Source organism: Lepus europaeus, chromosome 3 (genome assembly GCF_033115175.1).
Source record: "Lepus europaeus isolate LE1 chromosome 3, mLepTim1.pri, whole genome shotgun sequence".
In the NCBI taxonomy this organism is placed as follows: Eukaryota; Metazoa; Chordata; class Mammalia; order Lagomorpha; family Leporidae; genus Lepus; species Lepus europaeus.
The window spans coordinates 106,221,726-106,233,758 of NC_084829.1; the positions used below are offsets into that span (position 1 = coordinate 106,221,726).

Here is a 12,033-nt window from a genome sequence, read left to right on the forward strand (position 1 = left end):
GGTCTCCCATGGGGTGCAGGGCCCAAGGACTTGGGCCATCTTCCACTGCACTCCCGGGCCACAGCAGAGAGCTGGCCTGGAAGAGGGGCAACTGGGATAGAATCCGGCGCCCCAACCGGGACTAGAACCCAGTGTGCCGGCGCCACAAGGTGGAGGATTAGCCTGTTAAGCCACAGTGCCGGCCCCATGAGATTCTTTTTTTAAAAAGATTTATTTTATTTATTTGAAAGACAGAGTTACAGAGAGAGAGAGAGACAGAGAGAGAAAGAGATCTTCCATCCACTGGTTCACTCCCCAAATGGCTGCAACGGCCGGAGCTGAGCCTATCCAAAGCCAGGAGCCAGGAGCTTCTTCCAGGTCTCCCATGCAGGTGCAGGGGCCGAAGGCCTTGGGCCATCTTCTACTGCTTTCCCAGGCCATAGCAGAGAGCTAGATCGAAAGTGGAGCAGCCGAGACTCGAACCGGTGCCCATCAGCCCAAGATTCTGTAACAGAGAGAGTCCAAAATGCATCGCTTTAAAAAGAAGAGGGAAGCTTATTACTGCATTGCACAAAAGGCCAGGTGGGCAGCTGCAAGCCGGTTTGGCAGCTCCACACCGCTGCAGAGCCAGGCCTATGGATCAGGTTGCTCTGCCTTACTGCACGTTCTCCCCGCACCTCATTGCCCGGGGGGCCCTTCCAGCAGGGATCGTGGCCAGGAGTGGGTTTCAGGGAAAACTGCAGCACAGGGCTGTGATCGGTGTTTTTGTTGGTTTCCCCTGCAGCAGGCAGGAGAGGTGGAAGATCAGCTCTGCTTGTCTCCATTCTTAGATGAGACCTTCAGCTGGGTTTAGGGGCCCAACTAACGCAAGGTTGATGATGATAAGAGAAAAATTCTGGCTTGTCCTCAGTTTAGTTACAAAGGCAGGGGCTGTGGAGTGGGGAAGAGAAGGGGAAAGTTACTCTGTTAACAGCTGCAGGAGAAACCAACAAAAACAGGGATCCCAGCCCTGGGTGCTGGAATCTCCCCTGAAGTCCCACGTGGCCACTGATCCCTGCTTACATAATAAGCTGTCAGGACTGTTGACCACCACCACCCCCCAATCTGGAAGTAACAATTTCTTCTCCTCGTGCAATGTTCCCCTATCTCAAAGGTCCCCTCCTTATTAATAGCCAATGTAGGTGAATGTAAACAACATACTTTGCTTCCCCAAGGTTTCTAAGAATGCTCTGAGCTCTAGGCCAGTGGGCACTTTCTAACCATTCCCTTGCTGGCCCTCTAAGAACCCGCCTCAGGACTTGGTCCTCTTTTGTTTTATGTTTCTTTTTTCTTTTTTTCAAAGACTTATTTATTTATTTGAATGTCAGAGTTATACAGCGAGAGAAGGAAAGGCAGAGAGAGAGAGAGAGAGAGAGAGAGGAGGGGAGGGGAGGGGAGGGGAGGGGAGAGGACCGCTGGTTCACTCTCCAATTGACTGCAATGGCTGGAGCTGTGCCAATCCGAAGCCGGGAGCCAAGAGCTTTCTCTAGGTCTCCCCACGCAGGTGCAAGGGCCCAAGGACTTGGGCCATATCCTACTGCTTTTCCAGGCCGTAGCAGAGCGCTGGGTGGGAAGTGGAGCAGCTGGGACTTGAACTAGTGCCCATATGGGATGCTGGCACTGCAGGTGATGGCTTTACCCGCTACACCACAGCACCAGCCCCTGTTTTATGTTTTTTTTTTGACAGGCAGAGCAGATAGTGAGAGAGAGAGACAGACAGATAGAAAGGTCTTCCTTTTTGCCGTTGGTTCACCCTCCAATGGCCACCGTGGCTGGTGTGCTGCAGCCAGCGCACCATGCTGATCTGAAGGCAGCAGCCAGGTGTTTCTCCTGGTCTCTCATGTGGGTGCAGGGCCCAAGGACTCGGGCCATCCTCCTCTGCACTCCTGGGCCATAGCAGAGAGCTGGCGTGGAAGAGGGGCAACCGGGAAAGAATCCAGCACCCCGACTGGGACTAGAACCCAGTGTGCTGGAGCCACAAGGCGGAGGATTAGCCTATTGAGCCACGGCGCCAGCCCCCTGTTTTATGTTTTTTCCTTTGTCTAGCTTCCATAGTGGCTCAACAAACCCTTTTATTTCTGAGATCCCTCAGGCTCCAGGGTTTTGGTTTGACCCACACTAACAAGAGAAAAACATACACATTTCTTCAGATTTTTACATGGACATGGGAACCCTCACAAAGAGTGAAGAAATGGCCAAAGCAGAACGTTTTTATACTTAATGGACAAAGAATGGTAGGTTTGTGAAGAAGTGACAAGGCAGTGGCATCTGGGCAAAGGGTTGTAGATCCCACGGTGTCAGTAGGAGATCTGTGGAGGGGTTGAGCCAATGGAAGAGAAGCAGTCTTTGAATAAATTTATTTATGCAGATCTATTGTAGCATAAATTTTCCATCACTACTAACAAAGTTGTCTTCTCACATTGGTACAGAGAAGGCAGCTGTCTTGCAAGAGGTTTTATGGCTTCCTACATGTAGGAAAGGACGGGTCAGATGGGTGAGACAGCCCTCTCTGTAACTACAGGTTCTCCAGTGCTCTCAGCTGGAAATAATCAATGTACTATTCAGCATGTTGTGGTGTGGACTGACCCAACCCCTTCCAGCTGTAATCATCACACTTTTAAAAAATTTTTAAAAATATTTATTTGAAATAAAATGTTACAGAGAAAAGAGATCGTCCATCCATGGTTTACTCCCCAGTGGCCACAACGGCCAGGGCTGGGCCAGGCCAAAGCCAGGAACTTTATCCTGGTCTCCCGTACGGATACAGGGGCCCACATACTTGAGCCATCTTCTGCTGCTTTCCCATGTGCACTAGAGGGGAGCCAGATCAGAAGCAATGCAGCCAGGGTTCAAACTGGCACCCATATGGGATGCCAGCTTTGCAGGCGGTGGCTTAACCTTCTGTACCACAGCACTGGGTACCAGTCATCACTTTAATTCCACTTACAGGGAGAGTATGACCCACCCCACCCCCCTTTTAAATTTTAAACTTCTTGTTTATTTAAGGTGAACAGATTTCATGTATTTCATATATACAGATATAGGAGCATAATGATGCTTCACACCCTGTCCCTCCCTCCTCCTTCTTATCTTATTTTTTGTTTTAATTTTTCTTTTTTAAAAAGATTTATTTATTTACTTGAAAGCCAGAATTACACAGACAGAAGGAGAGGCAGAGAGAGAGAGAGAGAGAGAGAGTGAGAGAGGTCTTCCATCCGCTGTTTCATCCCCCAATTGGCCACAACGGCTGGAGCTTCCTCTGGGTCTCCCACGTGGGTGCAGGGGCCCAAGGACTTAGGCCATCTTCCACTGCTTTCCTAGGTCACAGCAGAGAGCTGGATCAGAAGAGGAGCAGCTGAGTCTTGAGCCGATGCTTATGAGATGCTGGTATCCAAAGTGCTGATTGTTGTGCCCCGATGCTGGCTCTGCTGCTGTTTATTGTTGCCTCCGAAAAATAGAAGGAGCTGCCTGCTCATTCACCTGCCACAGCTAAGGAGTATGACGATTGTGATAGGACCTCAGCATGGCCAAATGTTTCCCTCCAGGAGAGGCTAACAAACAGATCAGAGCACCACCCTGCTTTGAAGTGGATGCTCTGGTGTCCGGACTCTGTGTTCACCCCTCTAGAGGTTGTGGGAAAGGGAAGAAATCTCGTAAGCCGAGGGCTGGCATCCGTGTGGCAATACCTGACTGTCATGTAGTTTTGGGTAGGGAATAAAGCAGCCATTGAAAGTCCTTTGTGACTCATCTTTAAGTCTCTGTCATGGTCCCCAAACCCAGACCCAGGCCTAACTCAAAGCAAAAGGCGCTGATGGACCCAGGTGGCTTGTTTATGGAGCTGGGGCAAGGCCGACTCTAGCACATTGGGCTGTCTAGAAGGGGGTTACAGTGACAGCTTAAGATTTGGGGGATTATTTCCTTTGATTAAATATGAAGCAGTTATATTTATTGTACAACTTGTGTTTTATTATCAAAATGACATTTACAAAACCCACTCAAATGGATACACTTGTAACCGGTTAAAAGCTTTAATGAGAGGATTATGAAACATGTGAAGCCCCATGACCTATCTTCATTTGATTAAAATGTGGTGGGTGTTTTTGTTTCTAGCCTATTCGGTTCAGACGCCCGAGAGTGTGACCCCGGCTGCTGCTTCCGAGGCTTACTCAAAAGCATTGGCTGTTTGCCACGGACCCCTGGACCACTATGACTTTCTGATCAAAGCTCATGAACTGAAGGATGATGCACATCAAAGAAGAGTCATACAGAGTCTGCAGAAATTGCACGAGGACCTCAAAGGGTACAGCATAGAGGCAGAAGGCCTTCTTTCAAAGGTGAGATTTTGTTTTGTTTTCAAGACTTACTTATTTGAAAAGCAGAGTATTGGGAGGAGGGAGGGAGGGAAGAAAAGAGGGAGAGGGAGAGAGAGAGAGAGAGTGAAATCTCTTCCATTCACTGGTTCACTACCCAGTGGCTGCAATAGCCAGGTCTGAGCCAAGAGTAAGCCAGGAACCAGGATCTCCATCCAGATCTCCCAGGTGGGCCATCTTCCACTGCCTTCCCAGGTGCATTGGCAGGGAGCTGGACTGGAAGCCAAGTAACTGGGACTCAAGCCAGGGCACTCTGTGAGGGGATGCAGCAGCTTGACCTGCTGTACCACAGGCTGGCCCCTCAAGGGTGAGATTTGTGTGACAGTACAGAAGTGTAAGTATGTGATAAGACGTATCAGTACAGCAGGAGCCAATCAGGAAGCAACCTGAACATTTCCCGCCAGCTCCTTTACACAGCTCTGCGGGATCACCTTTCCTCACCTCGTGAGGTTCCATCAGATGCTTTCGTGTTCAGTGACTCAAACAGCTTCATAATCAGATATTAAAAACGCAGTCCAGCCTAAGGGACAGCATCCATGCAAGGCAAAGTGTTCCCCTTCCTCCAGCTCCGGCTGCCCCAGGCAGGGATCAGCAGAAAAGAAGCAGTGTGTACCCCCTCCCGCCCCCTTCTCTTCATGCCTGGCTTGGGTGGGCTCAGAATGAGAAGGGTGAAAGGTGAGTGTGAAACAGCAGGGTGAGCAGTGTGTGTAGAGGCTGCTGGCCTGGCTCTTTGTTGAGGGGCACACTGGTGGGCTCTTAGGACCCCTGTGGGGACTGCCCCACTGGGCCTCACCTCTTATAATTCTGGGGAAAATGTCATATCTCTGAATTCTGCAGGGACCTTACACTTAGCCACCTTGGGTGGGGCCCTTTCAGGAGAGCCAATGCCAGATCAGCCTTTTTTTTTTTTTTTTTTTTTTTTTTAAGTTTATTTTATTTATTTGAAAGGCAGAGTTACAGAGAGAGGGAAAGACAGAGACTGAGGTCTTCCATCTGCTGGTTCACTCCCCCAAATAGCCATAGTGGTCTGAGGCTGGACCAGGCCAGAGCCAGGAGCTTCATCCGGGTCTCCCACCTGGGTGGCAGAAGCCCAAGGAGTTGGGCCATTTCCCACTGCTTTCCCAGGCACATTAGCAAGGAGCTGGATTGGAAATGGAGCTGCTGGCTCCCATCCAGGACGCCAGTGTTGCAGGTAGTGGCTTTACCTGCAATGCCACAGTGCTGGTCCTGGCAGGTCACCTTTTATGGAGCCTGCATAGGCCACAAGAAGCATAGCGTGTCTTTTCTTCAACCCCCACTACAGCTAAGTAGGTCAGTCTTTCACCCTTGGACTTCTGCAGGCAAGAAGCAGGTACCAGACTTTGTCCTCATATTCCTGGGACTTAGTTCTGCACATTCTTCAAGGCCTGTTCCACACCAGCTCAGGTAGCTGCCAGTGGGTTTCTTTACCTAAGCAGGCATCCATCTGGGGAAGGGAATGTCCATCTCAACTGACCCTCAGCTGTAGTTTCTTGAACAATTTCCTTGGTCCTCCCACTTGCCCCCACTTGGCATGGATTTTTTTTTTTTTTAGATTTATTTATTTATTTGAAATACAGAGTTACAGAGAGAGAGGAGGAGAGCCAGATATACCTTCCATCTGCTGGTTCACTTCCCAAATGGCTGCAAAAACTGGGACTGGACCAGGTAGAAGCCAGGAGTCAGGAGCTTCTTCCAGATTTCCTATGTGGGTTGCAAGGGCCCAAGTACTTGGGCCATCTTTTGCTGCTCTCTCAGGCACATTAACAGGGAGCTGGATGGGATGTGGAGCAACCGGGACGCAAACCTGCACCCATGTCGGATGCTGGTGTTGTGGGTAGTGGCTTAACCTGCTGTGCCATAATGCTTCCCCCGCTCCCCAGAACAACTTTCTGCCTTGGTTTCTCTCTCTCTAGAATATTTACACTTATTTGAAAGGCAGTTACAGAGACGGGAGAAACAGAGGTCCTCCACCTGCTGATTTACTCCCCAAATGGCTGCAACTGAAGCCAGGTCCCCCATGTGGGTGCAGGGGCTCAAGCACTTGGGCCATCCTCTGCCATTTTCCCAGGTGCACTAAAAGGGAGCTGGGTCAGAAGTAGTGCAGCAGGGACCAGAACCAGCACCCATATGGAATGCCAGTGTCTCAGCTTAATCCTCTGTGCCACACGTTGGCCCTGTTGATCACTCTCTTCAGTTCCTCTTTGGTTTTAGAGCTCTTTCTTCCTCCCTTCCTTCCTTTTTTCCTTCCTTCCTTTCTTCAAATTCTTTTTAAGTAATTCTTTTTTTTTAAAAGATTTATTTATTTATTTGAAAGTCAGAGTAGTTACACAGAAAGAGGAGAGGCAGAGAGAGGGAGAGAGAGAGGTCTTCCATCCAATGGTTCACTCCTCAAATGACTGCAATGGCCAGAGCTGCGCTGATCCAAAGCCAGGAGCCAGGAGCTTCTTCTGGGTCTCCTATGCAGGTGCAGGGGCCCAAGCACTTGGGCCATCTTCCACTGCTTTCCCAGGCCATAGCAGAGAGCTGAATCGGAAGTGGAGCAGCCGGGACATGAACCAGCACCCATATGGGATGCTGGCAGTTCAGGCCAGGGCATTAACCCGCTGCGCCACAGCGCCGGCCCCTATTTCTAGTTTCTTAAGAAATCTCCACACTGTTTTCCACAGTGGCTGCAATAATTTACATTCCCACCAACAGTGTATAAATGTTCTCCTTTGTCCACATCCTTACCAGCATTTGTTATTCTCTGTATTTTGGATTTTAGCCATTCTGAGAGGGGTGAGGTGATATCTCATTGCAGTTTCGATTTGCATTTCAGTGATGTTGAGCATTTTTTCATATATTTGTTGGCCATTTGAATTTCATCTTTGAGAACTGTCTATTGAAGTCCTTTGCCCTTTTTTCAACTGGATTAGTTGGCTTTTGTTGTTGAGTTTTTTAAATTGCTGATATATTTGGGGTATTAATCTTTTTCAGATAGGTGATTTGCAAATATTTTTTTTCCATTCTGTTGAGTGTCTCTTTACTCTATTGATTGTTTGCTTTGCTGTGCAAAAGCTCCTGAGTTTGATATAGTCCCATTTGTTTAGTTTTGCTTTTGTTGCCTTGTTCTGGGGGTCTTGTCCAAGAAGTTGTCCCCTACACCAATGTCTTACAGAGGTTCCCCTACATTTTCTTCCAGCAAGGGAAGCTCAGGTCTTCAATTTAAATCTTTGAGTTGATTTTTATATATGGTGAGAGGTATGGATCTATTTTCACTCTTCTGTATATATACATTCAGTTTTGCCAGCACTATTTGTTATAGAGATTATTCATACTCTACTTACTCCACTGAGCACTTTCGTCAATAATCAGTTGGCCATATGTGTATGGGATTAATTTCTGGGACCTCTGTTCTTTTCTTTTTTAAGAGTTATTTATTTATTTGAAAGGCAGAGTTAGAGAGAGGCAGAGGCAGAGGCAGGGAGAGAGAGGTCTTCCATCCTCTGATTCACTCCTCAAATGGCTGCAACCTCTGGAGCTGGACTGATCCGAGGACAGGAACCAGGAGCTTCTTCTGGGTCTCCCACTCGAGTATAGGGGCCCAAGGACTTGGGCCATCCTCCACTGCTTTCCTGGCCATAACAGGGAACTGGATAGGAAGTGGAGCAGCAGGGACTTGAACTGGCACCCATATGGGATGCTGACACTGCAGGCACTGGCTTTACCCACTATGCCACAGCACCAGCCCCTATAGTTTGCTTTCAAGTCATGTATTGTGATGCTTTGGCTTGGTTTTTCTCACTCAGGATTGCTTTGGCTATTTGGGGTCTTTTGTGATTCCATATGAATTTTAGGATTTTTTTTCTAACTCTTTAAGGAATGACATTAGTATTTTGATAGGGATTGTGTTGAATCTGTAGATTGCTTTAGGTAGATTAGACATTTTAATGGATATTGATTCTTCTGATCCATGAGCAAGGACTATCTTCTCCCTCCTCCCCTTTTTTTTGAGGACACAGCATGTTTTAACTGGATGTTTTGATTATCTAGGCGTTGAATTGCTTTTGTGAGCTTTGTACCTTGTTCCCTTTCTAGTCCTTTCCTGTTTGGAAATCCACTCCTTTTGTTCCTCCTCCCCAGGGGTTGGTGGACTTCCATTCAATCACTGTATCCTTTAATCATTAACATCTCTGGTTGCTGATTCAATGCCAGGTTTTTTTGTTTTTTGTTTTTAAAATCATTTACTCTCGGCCAGCGGCGGCGCCGCGGCTCAATAGGCTAATCCTCCGCCTAGCGGCGCCGGCACACCGGGTTCTAGTCCCGGTCGGGGCACCGATCCTGTCCCGGTTGCCCCTCTTCCAGGCCAGCTCTCTGCTGTGGCCAGGGAGTGCAGTGGAGGATGGCCCAAGTGCTTGGGCCCTGCACCCCATGGGAGACCAGGATAAACACCTGGCTCCTGCCATCGGATCAGCGCAGTGCGCCGGCCGCAGCGCACTACCGCGGCAGCCATTGGAGGGTGAACCAACGGCAAAGGAAGACCTTTCTCTCTGTCTCTCTCTCTCTCACTGTCCACTCTGCCTGTCAAAAAAAAAAAAATCATTTACTCTCTTTAAGGCCATTCTTTCACCCTTCTGCCTCTGACTTCTGTGCTGGCTGTGATGGGCCAGCCTAGGGAATAGCACTGGCTTTATTATTGTGATCTTATGGAGGTGGGAAATTTGACATGTCAGGTAGAGTTTCTTTTCTTTTTCTTTTTTTAAAGAAAGCTATTACTTAATAAATATAGATTTTGTAGGTATAACTTTTGGATTATAGTGGTTCTTCCACCCATACCTGCCTTCCCATCCCCAAACCATCTCACCTCCTCCCTCTCATCCCTTTCTTCATTAAGATTCATTTTTAATTATCTTTATATACAGAAGATCAATCTATACTAAGTAAAAGATTTCAACAGCTGCACCCACACAGACACACAAAGCATAAAGTACTGTTTGAAGATTAGTTTTACCCTTAATTCTCATAGCATAACACATTAAGGACAGAGGTCCTACATGGGGAGTAAGTGCACTGTTGTTGATTTATCAACTGACACTCTTATTTATGATGTCAGTAATCATTCAAGGCTCTTGACATGAGCTGCCTAGGCTATGGAAGCCTTTTGAATCCACAAGCTCCTTCAGTATTTAAAGAATGCCATAAGAAAAGTGAAAATTTTCTTCTCCTTTCAGAGAAAAGTACATCCTTCTTTGATGGGTCAGGTAATGTTTCATATGCATCTAATGAAAGGTCATGTTGCTAAATCCTAATACATATATAAGTAAATGTTTTAGTTTGTGATAGTATTCGTCTTGTAATTTAAGTCAACCAAATCTTTTTTCAAAATAAAACCGCTACTCTAAAAATCATGTATTTACTTTATTTGAAAGACAAAGAGAGACAAAGAGAGAGAGAGAGGGAAAGAATTTTTCATCTGCTGGTTCACTCCCCAAATGCCTACAATAGCTGAGACCGGGCCAGGCGTCCAGAACTCCATCCGGGTCTCCCATGTGAGTTGCAGCTTCCCAAGTACTTGTGCCATTTCCTCTTGCTTCACAGGATATGCATTAGTAGGAAGTTGGAATTAGAAATGGAACCAAGGCCGGCACCGCGGCTCACTAGGCTAATCCTCCGCCTTGCGGCGCCGGCACACCAGGTTCTAGTCCCGGTCGGGGCACCAATCCTGTCCTGGTTGCCCCTCTTCCAGGCCAGCTCTCTGCTGTGGCCAGGTAGTGTAGTGGAGGACGGCCCAAGTCCTTGGGCCCTGCACCCCATGGGAGACCAGGATAAGTACCTGGCTCCTGCCATCGGATCAGTGCGGTGCGCCGGCCGCAGCGCGCCTACCGTGGCGGCCATTGGAGGGTGAACCAACGGCAAAGGAAGACCTTTCTCTCTGTCTCTCTCTCTCACTGTCCACTCTGCCTGTCAAAAAAAAAAAAAAAAAAAAAAGAAATGGAACCAAGACTTGAACCCAGGCATGCTGACATGAGATACAAGTGTACAAGTGGTATCTTCACTATTGCACCAAACTTCTGCCTTACCTATCTTTTCTTTCTTTTTATTTTCTTTTTTTTTTTAGTTGAGAGGTAGAGTTACATACAGACACAGAGAGGAAGAGACAGAGAGAAAGGTCTTCTACCTGCTGGTCTGCTGGTTCACTCTCCAGATGGCCACAATGGCTGGAACTAGACCAATCTGAATCCAGGATTATGAAGTTTTTTCCAGGTCTCTCATGCTGGTGCAGGGGGTTAAGGACTTGGGCCATCTTCTCCTGCTTTCCCAGGCCATAGCAGGAGCTGGATCCCAAGAGGAACAGCCAGGACTAGAACTGGCACTCACATAGGATGCCTGTGCTGCAGGTGGAGGCTTAGCCTGCTACACACACAGTGCCAGCCCCATCAATCTTTAAAAAAAAAAAAAAAAAAAAAGAGGCCGGCGCCGTGGCTCACAAGGCTAATGCTCTGCCTTGCGGCGCCGGCACACCGGGTTCTAGTCCCGGTCTGGGCGCCGGATTCTGTCCCGGTTGCCCCTCTCCCCGGCCAGCTCTCTGCTGTGGCCAGGTAGTGCAGTGGAGGATGGCCCAAGTGCTTGGGCCCTGCACCCCATGGGAGACCAGGAGAAGCACCTGGCTCCTGCCATCGGATCAGCGCAGAGCGCCGGTCGCAGCGCGCCAACCGCGGCGGCCATTGGAGGGTGAACCAATGGCAAAGGAAGACCTTTCTCTCTGTCTCTCTCTCTCTCATTGTCCACTCTGCCTGTCAAAAAAAAAAAAAAAAAAAAAAAAGAAAGAAAAAAAAGAAAAAAGCTCCAAATATGGGATATAATTTGAGAAAAACGTAGAAAACTTTAGTTTTTAAAGATGTTAAGGATGTCACATTTACATTTCCTTTTAAAAATAAACACTGATATGCCAATTTTTGGTGAAGAAAAATTTGAACTGTTAATTTTTCCAGTGTTAGAGATCATTATTTGTAGAGTTCTTAGTTCTGGTAAGTAGGATTTACGATTTTATGAACTTTTGATTTTGTTTTTTAACGCAGATGCTTAAGCATCCATTGTGGTGGGTTTCCTCACACCATTGTTCTCCTAAGAAACTTTCTGTAGGCTTAAACCATAATGTTGTTTCTTAAAAATATTTATTTATTTATTTGAAAGAGTTACAGAGGGAGAAGGAGGGAGAGACAAAAGGAGAGAGAAATCGTTCATCCACTGGTTCACTCCCCAAATAGCTGTAACGGCCAGTGCTGAACCAGGCCAAAGCCAGGAGCTAGAAGTTTCATCCAAGTGTCCCTCATGGGTGCAGGGGCCAAGCACTTTGGCCATCTTCTAATGCTTTCCCAGGTGCATTATCAGGGAGCTGGGTCAGAAATGGAGCAGCTGGAACATGAACCATCACCCATTTGGGATGCCAGTGTCACAGACAGTGGCTTTACTCCCTATGCCACAACAATAGACCCCTTAAACCGTAATGTGGAAGTAAATGTACCTTTTTCACAAAATGTGATCTATTTAATCAATGGAGAAATACTGGTGGTAGAGATTTAATCTGCTTTCACTGGCCCACATAGCAATGTTTTCTCTAGGAAACAATTGAAGAAGTTAGGAG

The 12,033-nt window shown here is 47.5% G+C and overlaps 1 protein-coding gene across 1 annotated transcript in view; it reads left to right on the forward strand.

Annotated features, from left to right (window-relative positions):
* Positions 1–12,033, forward strand: part of AFG1L (AFG1 like ATPase) — a 195,011-nt gene that overhangs the window by 18,628 nt on the left and 164,350 nt on the right. The window contains exon 2 of the mRNA XM_062187646.1: positions 4,129–4,352. Within this exon, the coding sequence (XP_062043630.1) occupies positions 4,129–4,352 (224 nt within the window). The remainder of the gene's footprint in view (positions 1–4,128; positions 4,353–12,033) is intronic.